The 16,857-nt window shown below is 32.0% G+C and overlaps 1 protein-coding gene across 5 annotated transcripts in view; it reads left to right on the top strand.

Annotated features, from left to right (window-relative positions):
* The window catches only part of FASN1 (Fatty acid synthase 1), a 62,575-nt gene that overhangs the window by 23,529 nt on the left and 22,189 nt on the right, over positions 1 to 16,857 (top strand). For all 5 annotated transcript variants that reach the window (XM_076509924.1, XM_076509922.1, XM_076509926.1 and 2 more), the window contains exons 3-11: positions 6,745 to 6,897; positions 7,568 to 7,741; positions 8,175 to 8,375; positions 9,192 to 9,314; positions 9,680 to 9,910; positions 11,336 to 11,790; positions 14,685 to 14,915; positions 15,982 to 16,171; positions 16,435 to 16,664. In XM_076509924.1, the coding sequence (XP_076366039.1) occupies positions 6,745 to 6,897; positions 7,568 to 7,741; positions 8,175 to 8,375; positions 9,192 to 9,314; positions 9,680 to 9,910; positions 11,336 to 11,790; positions 14,685 to 14,915; positions 15,982 to 16,171; positions 16,435 to 16,664 (1,988 nt within the window). The remainder of the gene's footprint in view (positions 1 to 6,744; positions 6,898 to 7,567; positions 7,742 to 8,174; positions 8,376 to 9,191; positions 9,315 to 9,679; positions 9,911 to 11,335; positions 11,791 to 14,684; positions 14,916 to 15,981; positions 16,172 to 16,434; positions 16,665 to 16,857) is intronic.

The following is a 16,857-nucleotide window of genomic DNA, read 5'->3' as shown; positions in this document are numbered from 1 at the left end:
TGTTTCTACAATACATTTGTGTGCTTGTGTTTCACAGTCGAAGACCTTCAGGTATCTGATATTTTGGTTGCAGAAAAGAAATTAAATTCGTACACATATTTTTAAAAAATCGAAAACTTACAAGTGTCGATTTGTCGCGTATTTATTTCGTCAAATACATAAGCGTTCACAGCACTCATGATCATTACGGCCAGTTTCAACCTTGGGGCTTTCCTACATCAACAGAAGTTGAGGTCTAGAACTTGGTAAATACAGTTAGATCCAAGAAGTCGTGAATCCTATATGGTACTGTTATACTGCGTAAATCCATATAACAATACACTAACGGGAACCTGTGTTTCTGAGTAATTAATCTAATCATAAAGAGTTATAGATTTGTTAAGTCTAACTGTATTACTGAAACCTTGTATATATGCCTTGTGAATGATATTAGAATACCTGCATATGTTAAATAGCACTATATAAGGCTCTCCACGTGACTTTAACAAGAAGAACTTGGCCAACATAGTCATCTCATCATAGCACCGACCCGTCAATTTGTTTTGGAAATTTTGTAGAAATGATCCACAAGCTTAGATGATATAAGCAGACACGTATGTGATTACTTCAAACCATGAACTCGTAAATTTATTTGATATCTTGTAAATTCAGAATGGGCTTCGGTAATGCTAGACGGAAATGACATCATTGACTTGTCTCGTACGAAGCGATAGCTGCGGTATTTTAATTACAAGTAAGGCCCATATCATGTCATACACGTGCCTCACGTGCTTGTTCAGAGCATTTGGTACTAGGTGTGCGTGAATTTCCAGCCATGAAATGTTTGTAACGGTTTGTTTGTGGGTGTTGTAACTTCTGTTTTTCTTGTTATTCTATAGAAATAATACAGTGTTTCGAACACGTGACGATAGCGAAAGCGTTATATTTCTTCGACTATAACTTGCAAGTTTTCGTAAGGCTAACTTTCAAATAAACTCAAAGTCACTCATTATTTTCTTCTCGTTCAGTAATCGATCAGTAAGTAACACGGTAACAGACTCACTAATTAATCACTCGCTGGCTAACTACCTCTCCTTTTAACTCTGACTTTATGTATCACAATATTACCTTTTACGAACTCTGACGGAAAATTTACGTTGAACTTAGACATCAGGAAACTTGTAGGTGACATGCTTTATTGTTACATTATGCTAGAGCTAAAAAAAATTAGAATATGAAAAGCATGAATAAAATAATTTAAAAATATTTAAAAAGTTACAGTATACATGTGGTTATTAAATTGGTTAATGTGGTTATTTTGAATTGAAAGAAATGTAGCTTTTTTAAAACCCTAGTATAGTTTAAAATACCCTCTCAAAGTTTTATTACATTCCTCCATTGGATTTTAAAAAATCCACTTTTTATATAAGTAGGGTCATTTTGAAAAATGAAGTAGTAACAATTAAAACAGTTGCGATACTGAAAGCGTATGGGGAATCGGACGTTTGTCAAGATTCTAACATATTAATATAATTCTATTTTAAAACGAAGATTATTTCGAGATAAATAGTGTTTTATCTGTCGTATTATAATAACATTAACAATTTGTAGTAACAGAAGGGTTTTCATAAGCACTGTAGATATTTAAAATGGTGACCATTGGAACAAACAATATCGTAATGCTTGTTAGAGGAACGAACACGTCTGGCATATTCACGTGTTTTATTTGTTTTGCTTCTTTTGGGGTTAATTTTTACATCCATTGAATAGTTTATTATATTGGTGTTTAGTTAATAAAATCAGTATATAGATTAAAAAAGAACCTTTGGTTTAATTTTTTTAAAAGCTATCACGATGAAAATGCCTCGTGTAGAGTTTTTAGAAGGAGAAGGGGTGATTAAAATCACGTTAGCCAAAAAAATCTGGTGCAGCCTGTATATCGAAAGAATTTGGAAAATAATGTTTATAATTTTTGTTGAGTGACCTTCGTTTAAACGTAGTTGATATTTAAATTAATGTATATATTGTAGATAAAACAGGCAGCTGTGAGATTGTACATAAAAGTAGAAAACCAAACCACATTTAGCTGTTGTAAGACGACGGGAAATTTCGTTTTATTATTACATTTATCGATTTGTTTTGATTTTTCATCATGAGATGTGCCGGGGAATATAGAATAGGGGCAGAGTAATGGTTAAAGAGAAGACTGATCAGCGATTATTTCGGATTCTCCACGCGACTGGAAACAACACAATTACCAACTTGCAATGCCATTTCGATATATCAGACTAGGAAATGTTTTTTTTTTTTTTTTGTGATATGTGGAAGTTTGTGTGTGTGTGTGTGTGTAACATTGTTAGTTGTCTTCCAGAAAAATGACGTACTTTCTTTATTTGCATACAGCTAAATATATATCTTGTAACGGTACCCATGGGAATTAGTATTTATTTTAGATGTTATTCTGGTCATTGTTTCGTATGTAAAGTTAGGACTTATAAAGTTTTACTTATCGGTAGACATGTATCCTAAATACTGTAGAAACCAATTTATCGAGAGCATAAAGTCACGTTAATATTTAAAAATGTGGTATGCAATGACACTGCTTTTGTACAGAATTAGGTGAACCAGCGTATTACAGCCCAAACAAAATGTGATGTCATCGTGCCCCAAGCTCTCGTCGTATTTGTTTTACGTATAAATCTTGTCTTTTGTTGTTTCATTTGTAAAATTTATCGTTTTCTCTCCACCCTTTTGTATCTTGGATGGAAAAATATTCCCATGATGGTGCTAACGGTTTGTTTATGAAGGTGCACCAGGGTCAGATAAAATTAACGACTAAGCCTTGTTGGTTCAGACGTGGATGTTTAGAGCAACATTTCAACCATACTTAGTTGTACTTCATTCAATCCCCCCCCCCGTTATTTTAAAACTGTTTGAGTAGGTGTAATAAACGCATGACTGTGGTGTCTTATATTGTTAAATGTATCCACCCACTTTTAATTCAGTCACAGTAAGAACAAGAATTTGCTTGATCTCTGTTTTACTAAACTACTAACACACAAGTAATTTACAAATAATAATAAATCTTAATAATTTTCGACCCAAGGGCTGTCTTAACACTGAAGAGTCGCATTCGAATACTGCAAATATTTCTTTAAACAAAATATCACGGTTCGAATAATAGTTGCACAGATAATAATACATGATAGTCAAGTTCATTAGCTATTGACAAGAGAAACCTGTTTGGTTACAGTACTGTGCAAGTAGCATTATTACCAAAATAAATTAAAGTATCATTCAATGGCTTTACGTCCCTTTTACAGACCAAAACTTCACGAGTTTCTCAGTAGGACTTTCAACTCCATGGTAACCCGCCTGGCGGCTGAACATTTATATTGTTAAAATATAAGCACAAAGCTTTTCGTTAGTGTTACGATCGAATTATGATTCTCGTAATTTAGGCCCGTGTTTTGACCTGTTCGTACATGCTGACCTAATTATACTTTACAAATGTATCCCTTAGTAACGCAAATGTCATTTTACCGTCGTACCGAGCTCTCTATAATGTTGATTTAAGGTAACGTACGATTCATTGTAGTAACTTTTAAAAGCCCAGCTCTACCTAGTTTTATGTTTGCTTTTATTATAAACAGAAGTGGAATATTCAAAGCTTGCCCTACCTATGATAACGAGCGTTTTGATCAAGATAAAATTATTGAACTTGCTGGTTAGAGGGCTTTGCAAATATATTTAAATAGCATCACCAAAATAGATGATTGTCCTACTGAAAATATTTTGAGGGACCATATGTGGTTAGTAAAAATCATTACTATTAGAGTAAAATTAAAATGAGTCTTCATAAAGTTAATAAAATTAATTTCAAAATAAACCAATGTGGCTTCAAAATAATATGAAACTGATATTTGGGAAAAAGTTTTTTTGTAAACCAAGAATGGATGAAATTATAGTTTAGCTTTCCGTAATTATAATAATAATAATAATAGATGTCAGCGAAACGTGAATTTTGTTAACAGTCAAGATGCTTCGCAACTCGAATTTCGTTAACTTGAGAACGTTACTTTGAAATAGGGTAATGACCCCAGGAATCAGTGTCATCTGGCCATCGTAGTTTAGTTCCGGTTGAATTCCAAGTTTGGATATTATTATCCACTACACTTGCTTCTTCATATCTAACGACCGCGAACTCTTTCATAGAACTATAACACTTTAACAGTAATTGTACATTTAATTGTAAAGATTGTCCTGTTATCCGTAGAAGCAATTGTATTTTACTTCTTCAGCTAATGACACTTCCAAACAACGCCGTTTTTACTTGTGTGAAACTTTATAAATAAAACAATTTTACATTACAAACTGTTTTTAATGCAAAGTAACCAGTTCCAAATATAATAGTCGGGGGTTTACTGGTGTAGAAGTTGAAAAATCACCCATCATTAGCAAGCATACAAGAGTAGCGAGCACACAACTGCATTATTATTATTTTTTGTAAAACAAATATTCGTTCACAAATAAACCTTAATTCCGTTGTCTTTCGTTTGTTTTCCTTTCCTCGATAAATTTTATGTTCAACACTTTTATATCATAAACACATTATATCACGGATGCTAGTCAAGCCAAATATTTTAATGTTTTTCCTAGACATTTTACACGTATTTCATGCAGTAATAAATGGTATTTATTAGTTTGATATGTAGTTTTTCTTTTTTTTTCGTTATAAAAAAAAAAAAGACCTACAACTATTGTATGTTTTCTTTCATCCTCGTATATTGTTTAAAAATATTTGCGTGATTTTAAACTTTCACGTCGAATGAATGATGTTATTCAAACGTGTACAAGATGAAGGTTACATAGCGTGTTTTTTTTCTTCACATTTTATAAACTGAATAAATTTCATATTTGGTCAAGATATGTTCATACAATAAGTATTGTAATAGGAACTGTTGTAATTAATATTTCATGCATTTAGATCCTTTAAATAAATGTCAACCAGGAATAGAATGAAATGTTCTTTATAGTTGTTTAATTATTTAACGTTAATCCTTATCTTGTTTTGTTTGCTGTGTGTGGAAGAGATTATTTGATAAGGTTTCGAGTAGGTTGAAGACCACTTATATATTCTCAATGCTTGGTGTCAATGCTATGAAATATCAAGTTCTTAAACCGACCCAGCATGGCCAGGTGGTTAAAGCACTCTACTCGTAATCCGAAAGTTGCGAGTTCGAATCCCCGTCACACCAAATATGCTCGCCCTTTCAGCCGAGGGTGCGTTATATCGCTACGATAAATCCCACAATTCGTTGGTAAAGAGTAGCCCAAGAGTTGGCGGTGGGTGGTGATGATTAGCTGCCTTTCCTCTAGTCTTACACTGCTAAATTAGGGACGGCTAGCGCAGATAGCCCTCGTGTAGCTTTACGCGAAATTCAGAACAAACTAAACCTTAAATTTCAAAAGAAGTACCTGTATTGCACGTAAATTGTTGCGGTAGTCGTTTCGTGCTAATGGGTTGGACAACATCGTATTTGGTTTTTATGTACAGTTCTTTACTCACTGTTGATAATCAAGAGATAGTTTAAACCTGTAAGTCATCTTTTCGTCTTCGAAATTTATATTTTGATGAATAACATTTTTCAATTAAAAAAAATTCCAACCAGCATAAAACAAAGTGCACTCGAAACACACATTTAAATTCTGACTATTACAGCACGAATTTCATTCATTTCAGAGCCCTAAACCGTTGTAAAAATAATCGGGCTGATTTTCACTAAATTGACAAACCGTTGTCAGATCACAATTTGAATCCGCATTAAGAGGAGCTACACAATTTTTTTTTTTTCCCCTCCAGCATTCAAAAATCTTTAAAAACAAAACTTTTGGTGACTGTACTTGGAAGGCACGTAAGAAAAAATGTGTAGAGTAAACTCTCTCAAGTCTAAATATAGATTTTTATTCGTGTGTGGTTAATGAAATATGTATTAGTTGACAAGTGGCTCTATCTTTTGGTTTTGAATGAACTAATTTATGATATTTTGAGATCTCGCTATAAAATATATATATGTATGTATGTGTGTGTGTGTGTACTTAAACAAAACCTGTAAAACAAACGTCAATAACAAGCGCACGAATCATAGGATGGATCGTTATATAACGTGTCCTAATTTTTTTATAGGTGCTGGGGGTGGAATGGACAGTTTTTCTGCCTCTTCCATTGTTGTAGGCTACTCCAATTATTATTTTGCGTATAGTTTTTATTAATAGTATTTTTGACAAGCCACATCTGCTTCTCTGTGGGAGGCTAGGGAAATCGAGTCCAAACTGAATAGGTGGTGTAATCCCAATATAAAACTTGGATGTTACTTTTTCTGGCACTTCAAAGAAAACGGGACACATTACATACACTTTAAGTTGTTTGTGTTTTTAGAGATAGCTAAAACTTGAGTGTATTTGAAAGCATTCAAGTTTTAACTATCTTTTTAAAACTTATAACTTTTCTTTGTGATCTTGTATGCTGTCTTCTTAACCATGACATACACTGTAATTTATAGTCTACTGTTAGAAATTTGTATTATGGCTGAATTTTTTATTTTTCTAAGTATATATTTTTTATGTACAAAATCTAATTATATTTGATCTAAGCTGTGCTGTGTAAAACTCGTGCTATCCTAACTTCTAAAGTAATCTGTTTAAAAAAAAAAAAGATAATTGTATAGCTTGCTTTAGTTAAATATAAACATATCATTTCTCCAGGTTTGTATGGCTTACCTACACGTTGTGGTAAGTTAAAGGATCTGAGAAAGTTTGATGCAACATTTTTTGGAGTACATCCTAAACAAGCGCATGCTATGGATCCTCAACTTAGAATCCTTCTCGAGTTAACATGTGAAGCAATAATTGATGCAGGTGAGAAACATCAAAGTTTCCTTAATTTCTTTAAATTTGCCACAGGTACCAATTAAAAAATCCCAAATTTATTTTTCTCAAATACTGGTTTGTATTAGATCCTAAAATGTTTTCTTATGCATGTAACACATATCTTACAATAATCTGTATTTCTGAACTTTTGGCTACTGCTGTGAAATACATTAATAATTCACCATACTGACAATTTATGTACTAATCATAAATTAAACAATATATCCTCTAGCCTGAAATTTGCATGACACTTGCATGTCCAGTGACTTCATAGTGTATGCCAGAGATAAGAGGTTGCAAAATGATTAACCTGTATACCTGCACATTGTATAGTGTTTTTGATAATTGTATTTACCATACATATTTCTTGTACATTTAAATGTACTAGAAAGACTCCTTGATAATTAACATAGAAAATATTAAAAGATACATAAACATAATCATTCCTCTTTCAAGCATGTAATACATTAGAAGAGGTGTAGTTTAAGTATATAATACATTGTGTTACGTGAGCCATTATTCAGTAACACTTAATAGATTGTTAAAGCAACATCATAAATGAAATCTAAACACATTTTTGACCTATTTTATTTTTTATAGTTTGGAAGATGTCTATGAATGTCCATTAGTTTGAAAGACTCGACTCATTATTTTTTAGGCTACAACCCTCACAGCCTGCGAGGAAGAAGAACTGGGGTTTTTATTGGCTGTAGTGCTTCAGAGACTGATGAGGCATTAGGCAAAGATCCCGAGAAGATCAATGGTTATGGGCTAACTGGTTGTTGCCGTGCCATGTTTGCAAACAGAATTTCTTACACTTTTGACTTTAAAGGTCAGGTCATTTATTAAGTTTTTCAAATATTACAGCAGTCACCATACTATAAAAAAAATTTTGATGTGTACTGTTGCAAAAAAATTAAAAAAAAAGGAATTTAACTAACAGGTGTAAAAATGATTATTAAATTTTCATCCTGTGTATTGATTTGGGTTTTTAGTCCATTGTTAGTTTTGCTATTTAATAGATGCTAAAAGATATTCATGTTTTAATTAAGAGAACAACGGATAAGGAATATCTGGCTTATCGTCAACAGCTGTAATAGTGTTTGTTTTCTCACATCAAGAGTTTTAAAGTATATGATATACAAATTGACTGAATCACTGTGGATTGCTTTATGCAACTATTAAAACAATAAGATATGAAACAATGCTTCTTTGTTTTCTAGTATAGATATGGGAAAAATTATTGTTAAAATATCTTCTATTAGGCCCCAGTTTTGCACTTGATACAGCATGTTCATCCAGTTTACTTGCTCTGGAGCAGGCTGTGATTGCTCTCCGAACTAGTCAGTGTGACTCAGCAATAGTAGGAGGTGTCAACCTGTGTTTGAAACCCACTAGTTCTCTTCAGTTTCATCGACTTGGAATGCTTTCCGTTGATGGAAAATGTAAAGCATTTGATGCATCGGGTAAGGATATTAAAAAAAAAACAACTAATTAACCCAAAATTACCTAGATATGATTAATGGTTAGCTTGTCAAAACTGTGAAGCTAAGATACATGCCTCATTGTCACAATGAAACAATTTCTGTGATTTGGGGCCTGGGTTCATTATGATAATGATGGCTAAATTCCACTGTTTGATAAGAGTAGCTTTAGGTTTGACAGTGTATACTGTTGATTACCTTTCTTCTCTCTTCCAATTCTGAATTAGACAGCTTGCACTGATAACTCTTGTGTAGCTTTGCACAAATATCTGAAACAAACCTAACTACTAAAAAAATTACACTGCAGATGAACTTTAGTATTTTATAGAGATAAAGATTTGAATCTGTAAAGTGTACAATTACACTTGAGTATATCTTCAGTTTGTAAACATTTGTGTTGTAAGTTTATGTAATCGTAGTCATTTCATGTTTTTTTTCAATAAATAAACAGTGTACTGCTGATGAATTAACATATGAAATGTTAAACCAGCACAATAAGTGAGGAAAAATGGATAACCTCAAAGGGTAATAGATTATTATGAAAAAGCATCACAGAAGAAGTATTAAACAAGCTTCTATATAAAGCATTATTTTATCCCCTTTTTTTCTCTCGTTGAAAAACACAGTAATAACATGAATAATTCTAATCAATGGATTTCAGATTGTTTACAAATCTGTTTTTAAAACTTGCTCAAAAAAATGTCAGTTTGACAGTGTGTGTATACATATCTATGGTATTATATTTTGAACTGTTAACACTTAAGATCTTGTTTCTGAAATGTGTAGTTTACATTTCAGGCAATGGTTATGTACGAAGTGAAGCAGCCTCAGTGATATTTCTTCAGCGTGCCTCTGAGGCCAGAAGGATATATGCCACTGTAGTTCATGTTAAAACTAATACTGATGGATCTAAAGAACAAGGTTGGCTTGTTTTTCTACAATTACTGTTTCAACATTTATTATAATTTTTGAAGAAAGTTGCAAGAGTTGTAGTTTAGAATATTTTTTTTTCACAAAGTAATTAGCATTTTAAAATTCTTTTTTTTCTGTGGAAATTGGTATAATTAGCAACATTAATGTGTTGTTTTTGCATTTGAAAGTGTTCTCTGGCTAATGTTTTAAATTATTTTTCTAAGACATAAATTGTAAACAAAATTTTTTCCACCACTTGTACTGCTAACAAACTTAACTTAGAACTACAAAATTAGTCCTTATGGTCCAACAAATTTAGGAATAAATTTAATATCTATAAACATGTTTATATGTAAACACTCTTCCTTCTTTAGGAGTGACATTTCCAGCTGGTCATGTGCAACAACAACTTTTAAAAGAGGTTTATGCTGAAGCTGGTGTGAGTCCATCTCAGGTTGTCTATGTTGAAGCTCATGGTACAGGAACAAAAGCTGGCGACCCTCAAGAATTAGAAGCCATAGCTGATGTTCTGTGTAAAGAAAGGGATAATCCTTTGTTTATAGGCTCTGTAAAGTCGAATATGGGCCATTCGGAGCCAGCTTCAGGTGAAATTATTGTAATATGTCATTCCTTTTACAGTTATTTTCAGTTTATTTCTGTGGTTTTGTTAGTGTGTTTTGTAACTTTTCTTACATTTTAACTATGTTTATTATTGTGTATATTGTTTATTCAAATCTTTTATTTTTAATATTTTTGAACAAGGATAGTTTTAAGTATTGCTCAAAATCATCTTAGGCCATCCTTCATGGCCTTTTGACTGAAGTCTTTCTAAAATAGTTTCTTTTTCCACAGATAATTAATTTTACTGAATGACACGTTTCCTATGAGTAATGAGCTTATGTTGTGACCTGTGACTGTTTTTAATCTACTCGTGGTATTGTAGTAGTTTAAGTTAATTAAAAAGTGACTAACTAAGAAGTGAGTGGATTAGTCTATTTGCTCAGTTGGTAGAGCACTCTACTGGTATGACAGGTTTCTGGTTAAAACTCAGGGTGAGAAAATATATTGAAAATAAATTTGCAAAGTAATAACTTTGATTAGCAATGTTTATTAAATGAAAATGAAACAAAGTGGAAATGATACCACATATTTTCAAATTTTTATTACTAAGCTCTCATAATCCTAAAATTACTTTTTTTTCTAACCCCTCCAATGTATATTTAGGTGAACTGAATATAAGCTTAAGCTTCATTGGATAGATCTATTGAATAATAGTAGGTTAGCTCAAGATATTCATTGTGAAATAGTACTAAATCTATTTCTTTCTTTCTTTTTTTTTTTTAAGTTGATGTTTAATGAAATAACTAAACATGGGTGTAGTGGCAGTTTACTGATGTTTCATAGTCATTTTTGTTGGACACTGGACTGACCTCTGGTAACAAATCTATAGACTACATTCAATCAGATCATGCTGCCAAACCTAAGGTTTCTTGGATTCTTTATAGAAACTGTTCATTTACTGTATTACCGTGTTGCTGGTCATTTGTGTCCCTTAACAGTGACACTGCTATCAACCTCTTTACACAAGGCTGCATTAAGCAATGTCCTTTAAGGGTGGTAACAAGTATTATCTACTTCTAGAATAATAAAGAAACAAAGATGATATGAACTAAGATGAATAGTTTTATTGACAACATATTATGTGAAAAGTATGTGTATTCAGAATAAATATAATACTATGAGAAGATGGAGTCACATAGTATATTGGTATATCACAATCATATAGCACTGTATTTGAATCTTAATTTTTTCTGTAACCCATTTAAAACTTAATAAGATAATTTTGATATTGAGGTAGTATTATTGTTTGAGTTTCTAGAAATTTTTCTTTTATCCGTAATTTGTACTACTACTATTAACTTACATCCGAAGAATTCCCAAAGCTTAGGGACTACTTTGATTTTTTTCAAACTGTTATAATATTCCTGTGCATGTGTTGTGTTGTGAGACCTTAATTTTCTTTCCTTTAGGTTTATGCTCAGTAGCAAAAGTACTTCTTGCAATGGAGACTGGAAAAATTCCTGCAAACCTGCATTATGTTTCTCCTAATCCAAACATTCCTGCACTTGTTGATGGAAGACTAAAAGTTGTTGACGAAAATCTAGCTCTACCTGAGGGATTAATTGGAATTAACTCATTTGGATTTGGAGGAGCAAATGTCCATGCTGTGTTACAGCCATACCTACCACCAAGTGATATGGCAATGGAAAACTCTAAAAATAAGAAAGCCATTCCTTACTTGGTAACATTTTGTGGTAGAACAGAAGAATCTGTGAACTTTGTGTTCAACCAGTTTCAAGAAAATATTTCATTGGAAACATTTGCTCTTCTAACTGAAGTTGGGAAGGCACCTCCTATGGCCATGCCCTTTAGAGGATTCATGATTCCTAGCATTGACGGTAGAGATGAAGTAAGAACGGTGGAAGTAAGTACTATTAGTTTTTGTCAATCAGCGTACTGTAAGTAATTGAAAAGAACTGGTATAATAAATGTGTTGATTATGTTGTAAGTTAACTAGAGAACTTACAATTACCTACTGTAATGAGACTGTCTTGAGTCTTGTATGATGATGCAACATTGTTCAACTACCTATAAATATATAATAGTCATAAAGTATACATTTTTAAGACAAGGAGAATATTAAATGTATCTATCAGTAAAATCAATATAGCTATTTCCTAAACAGTTGAAAGATGTGACATTGCAGTTTGGTTGACTTTACTTATCCTTTTAGTGCTGCCACTCATTGTTAATAACACTACAGATACCAGTTATTTGAGTTTTATTAACTGTCCTTTGGTTTTAAATTGTCTTTTGCAGGCAAAGTTCAGACTGAAAATTTGTGACAATCTAAAAACGTGTCATTATTACTTATATTCAACTCTTTAGATAAGTATTAGTAGAAACAGTTAACCATTTCAAACAGCTATGCTATTCAGGTATAATTGTAGTGTATCTGCATTGCTTGAAAAGCAGATTTTGAAATGATAAATGGTGAGCTTTAATCAAAGCTGTCTAATTATACCATTCATACCTAGTTTGTAATATTGCTCTGTATTTAAGTAATTTGTTTGTTTTAATAGATTTGTGTAAGTGCTCTTTCATGTAGTCAGTACATTATCATTTATGACATTGCAAAAATTCTTAAATATTTTCTTATTGCTAATAGTTATGTATGGCAATAGATAAAAGCTCTTGTCAATTTTGCTCTATGTCCATTTCATCTCCAACCCCTTAAATGTCATAAACTGGCACAAGTTGCTGATTTTCTACCCTTTGTATTACTTGGAATAGTGTATGATTTATTTAACTTCAGATTATGGGATACCACACTTGGACTTTTCATATGATTTGGAATGTTAATGGAAATGTGCAATGGCCCCCTTACATTCAACTGCCTTATAAATTTTTGTGATAATGTACAGCAAACCTTAAGGAAATCTGGGTGTCTAATCATGTAGTCTTCCAAGGTACTAGAGATAACATAGGTTTAGGTTCAAGTAATTCATAGTTGAAATATTTTTATGGTATAGAATGATATAATAGTTGTAAAAACATTTAGTGTAATACTAAGTAACCACATTACAGGTTTCTTTTCACTATAATTATAGTTTGGTTTTTACAAAATTTGTACACTTTCTTTTAAAAATACTTTAGTAGCTCATTTAGGAACAGTTAATACTGAAGAAACATAAATGCTTTATTTATAGAGCTGGGTATTAATGGTATTTTATTGTTGATTAATTGATGGTCTTGTTAATTGATTGCATGTTTAATACATTTTCTCAATTCTAGTGGTATAAGGAAGAACAAAGACTGGTAGCACACACTGCCAACATTTGAATAACTGAAAATACTGATAGTTATAAACAGTAATTCTGATTAATCAGTTGTAATTTCTATTAGTTTACACAATGCTCATCAACGTAATTGATTAAATTACCTTGCTGTACTTGAATCTTATAGTATATCAAACCTAAACAGTGGTCTACAATTTTCAACAGTATTAAATGAACTTTACTGGTCTTCCCCCAGTTAGATTACAAAAATTGATGTGGTGGTATATGTGAGTTTTATAGTTTGAGTAACATATTGTACAAAATTCACTACTACACACATTAATAAATTTATGTGAACAGTTAATGAGTCATGTGGTGTCATTCTCCTAGCTCGTATTTAGGATATGAAAGTTTTGCTAATCATTTACATCCAGTCCATGAAAGGAAGGACATCAACATGCTCAGCAGCAAGAAATTCACTAAAAACAATTTTTTTTTTTTTTCGCATATGAATATCATCACTAGTACTAGCTAACAGTATTTAATAGGTTTTTAAACTTAGTCAAATTTGGTATTATTTTCAAATACAAAAACCCTCAGTTTTAATATTCTGGGTCTGGCTTGACTCTGTAGTAGAGCTCCAGAATTTAGAGCTGGTGAATTGATTTGGAAACCATGAGATACAAAAAATATTTCGTATACTTTCAGCTGTAACTGTGCCATAAGAGTGACCATCTACCCCTAATCATGAGTGGTAGATTTCTGGTGACTGCCTACCTTCCATCTGGTTAGTTCAAAATTAGGAATAACTACTTCAAATAGTCTTTTGTGTTTGCCATAAATACATGTAGCATAAAGCATCTACACCTACTGTATCAAAACAACCAAACTACTAGTAAATAACTTACGTGACTACTATTGATATTGGTGAGTTTTGTTAGACCACTTGACCATTCATAGCAAAGATTATATACAAGTAACATGAGTTTATGAAAAGTGACAATGCTATTATAATGGTTGTGCTAGACTGAAATTGGAATGTTTTTTTAATCATTTCACCAGTCAGATGAGAAGTCAGTTTTTTTGTAAAATTTTGTCTGTTATCTTATTACTTTCAATTTGTTACTTGTAACAAGAATCCAGTTTTGTGACTCGCTTATCTCAATTTTCACACTGCACACCCGAAATTTGGGTGTAAACCTTGTGAAAGTTATCTTCATATTGGTTTCAAGAGGAGTTTGTTATTAAGAAATTTAATGAAGAAAAATGGGAGTTTCATAGGAAACACTTGAAAAGCATATGGTAGTTTTAAAATCTTTAGTTGTATTTCAAAATAAAGTAGTTTTACTAGTATGTTTGTTTTGAAAAGTAATTTGTTGTTAACTTTGTAAACATGAGGTTTATTTTGCATTTGTTTTAACACTGATTTATTTGTATGGTTTTAAGTGTTAAAAATTTGATTTGAAGAATTATTTTTGTGTGCATGCATGCTCGCGCCCGTGCACACACATACACGTACATTTTTCTTTCTTCTCTTCAGAAAGCACCAGGAGAAAAACGTCCTGTATGGTACATATGTTCTGGAATGGGAACTCAGTGGGTTGGAATGTGTCGTGACTTGATGAACATCAAGGTTTTTGCCGACTCTCTCCACAAGACTGCAGATATTCTTTCACCATATGGAATTGACCTGCTGAACATTGTGACGGACGATACTGATGAGTCACCTCAAAGCACAGTTGCATCATTTGTTTCTATAGCTGCAGTGCAGGTACCTTTTGTGTTTAACATATTTTGTTAGAAAATTGAATGAGAAGAGAGGTTGTCCCAAAAAACTACTCCAAAAACAATATTTGAAGTATACAGTTTTTCTGACATGCAGTCATGAAAACCAATATAAGTTTCAGTAATTAAAGTGACATTTATTGAATGTATTAGTTTCAATGAGCATTTATTGATTTTTCATTTTTACCTACAATGTAGATAAGCATGCAAATTTAGAAATAATTTTATCTGACTGTATATTTGGATTTGATTTTTATGCTTTGCTAATATTCCTGTTTTCACATTCAATTATTCCTGTTTAAGTTGTTGTGTGTGTGATTCTAAAGTATAATGTTGAAGTACAGCTATAAGATGAGCTAACACCCCAAACATATAACTTTACAACACTTGTCTGGTGTTAGCGTTTTTCCAGATTTTTAGTCATTGGACCAATTGCGCCACACCAGTAATAGTAATATGAATTGTGCACCATCAGTGTAATAAGGAAACAATTTGTTTTATAAATATAAGTTTTTTTATAAGATATACATTGATGTTCTACTTATATCATTCAAACTTAAATTGCTTTAAGATAATGCTTATTTTTCTTTTTGAGAATAATTACCACTTGTTTCATATAAGAAAATAAATCCATTAATGAAACAAACATTAGTCATTTCGAGATGCTGTATAAATTCAGCATCACAATATTATAAATTTGTAAGAATTCAGGCATACTGTATAGTTTTGTTTTTTTCCTAACTTTTTTGAATTACCTTGGATATTCACTTTTGTACATTGATTGATTGTAAAAAAAATTATGAAATATTTTTGCAAAATTTAAGCACAAAATTAGAGCTTGTGAAATACATTTTTGCTTCATAATTTCTTTTAATGCAAATACTAAACTTAGGTAGTGTAAAGATAGTTTTCAATGTAATTGTATTTAACTTTATGTAGTTTATTATTACAACCTAAACTTGGAGATTTATTTTTTAAGAAAGAAAGGTTCTGTTTTATTGAATTACTTCTGATTAGGAGTGTGGTTGGTGCTAATGAATTCTTTGCTTTAGGTTGCACTGATTGATGTTTTGCGAAGCTTGGGTATAGAGCCAGATGGAATTGTTGGTCACTCAGTGGGGGAACTTGGGTGTGCATATGCAGATGGATGTTTTACAGCTGAACAAACTGTATTGGCTGCATACTGGAGGGGACGATGTGTGGAAGAAGCTGACTTACCAAAGGGAGGCATGGCTGCTGTTGGTAAGGCCTGATTTGGTATTTATTGAAAATGTGACTGTCTTATTTCTTATTTTTATCTGACACTAACCAAAGATTTTGTTTTTTTATTGTAAACAAATTGTTATATTTTTCATATACACATTATAAGCATGGAGTTATGCAAGAATCTGATCAAAAGGCAATTGAATAATAATGGTTAAAAATAAAACAAGAAATTTACTTTATGGATACAGTAAGTCAAAATATGGAACAAACTATCTTCTGAGTCATGTTTTAATGACTAGGGTTAACATGGGAGGAAACCAAACGTCGTTGTCCGGAAGGAGTCATTCCAGCTTGTCACAATGCTGAGGATACTGTTACGATCTCTGGTCCTGCTGAAAAAGTGGTGACATTTGTTGAGGAGTTGAAAGCTGAAAATATTTTTGCTAGAGAAGTTGCAACAGCAGGAGTAGCTTTTCATAGCCCTTATATGGCTTCTATTGCTCCAACTCTAACTTATGCTCTAGAAAAAGTAAGTTATTGTTATCTGTTAATGTTGGAAATGTTAAGTGTCATTTGACCACGCACAGAGGTTTCACAATGGTTTTAATGGATGAATGATACTAGATAGTAAGGTATAAGATAGATAGAAATGGTTAAAATGGTAGTATTTAAAGAATGCCCAGTAGTTTTTTTTTATTACATTGAAGTCACTGGCTGTTATA

Source organism: Tachypleus tridentatus, chromosome 7 (genome assembly GCF_004210375.1).
Source record: "Tachypleus tridentatus isolate NWPU-2018 chromosome 7, ASM421037v1, whole genome shotgun sequence".
Lineage (NCBI taxonomy): Eukaryota > Metazoa > Arthropoda > Merostomata > Xiphosura > Limulidae > Tachypleus > Tachypleus tridentatus.
This window is presented reverse-complemented; position numbering and strand designations above follow the sequence as displayed.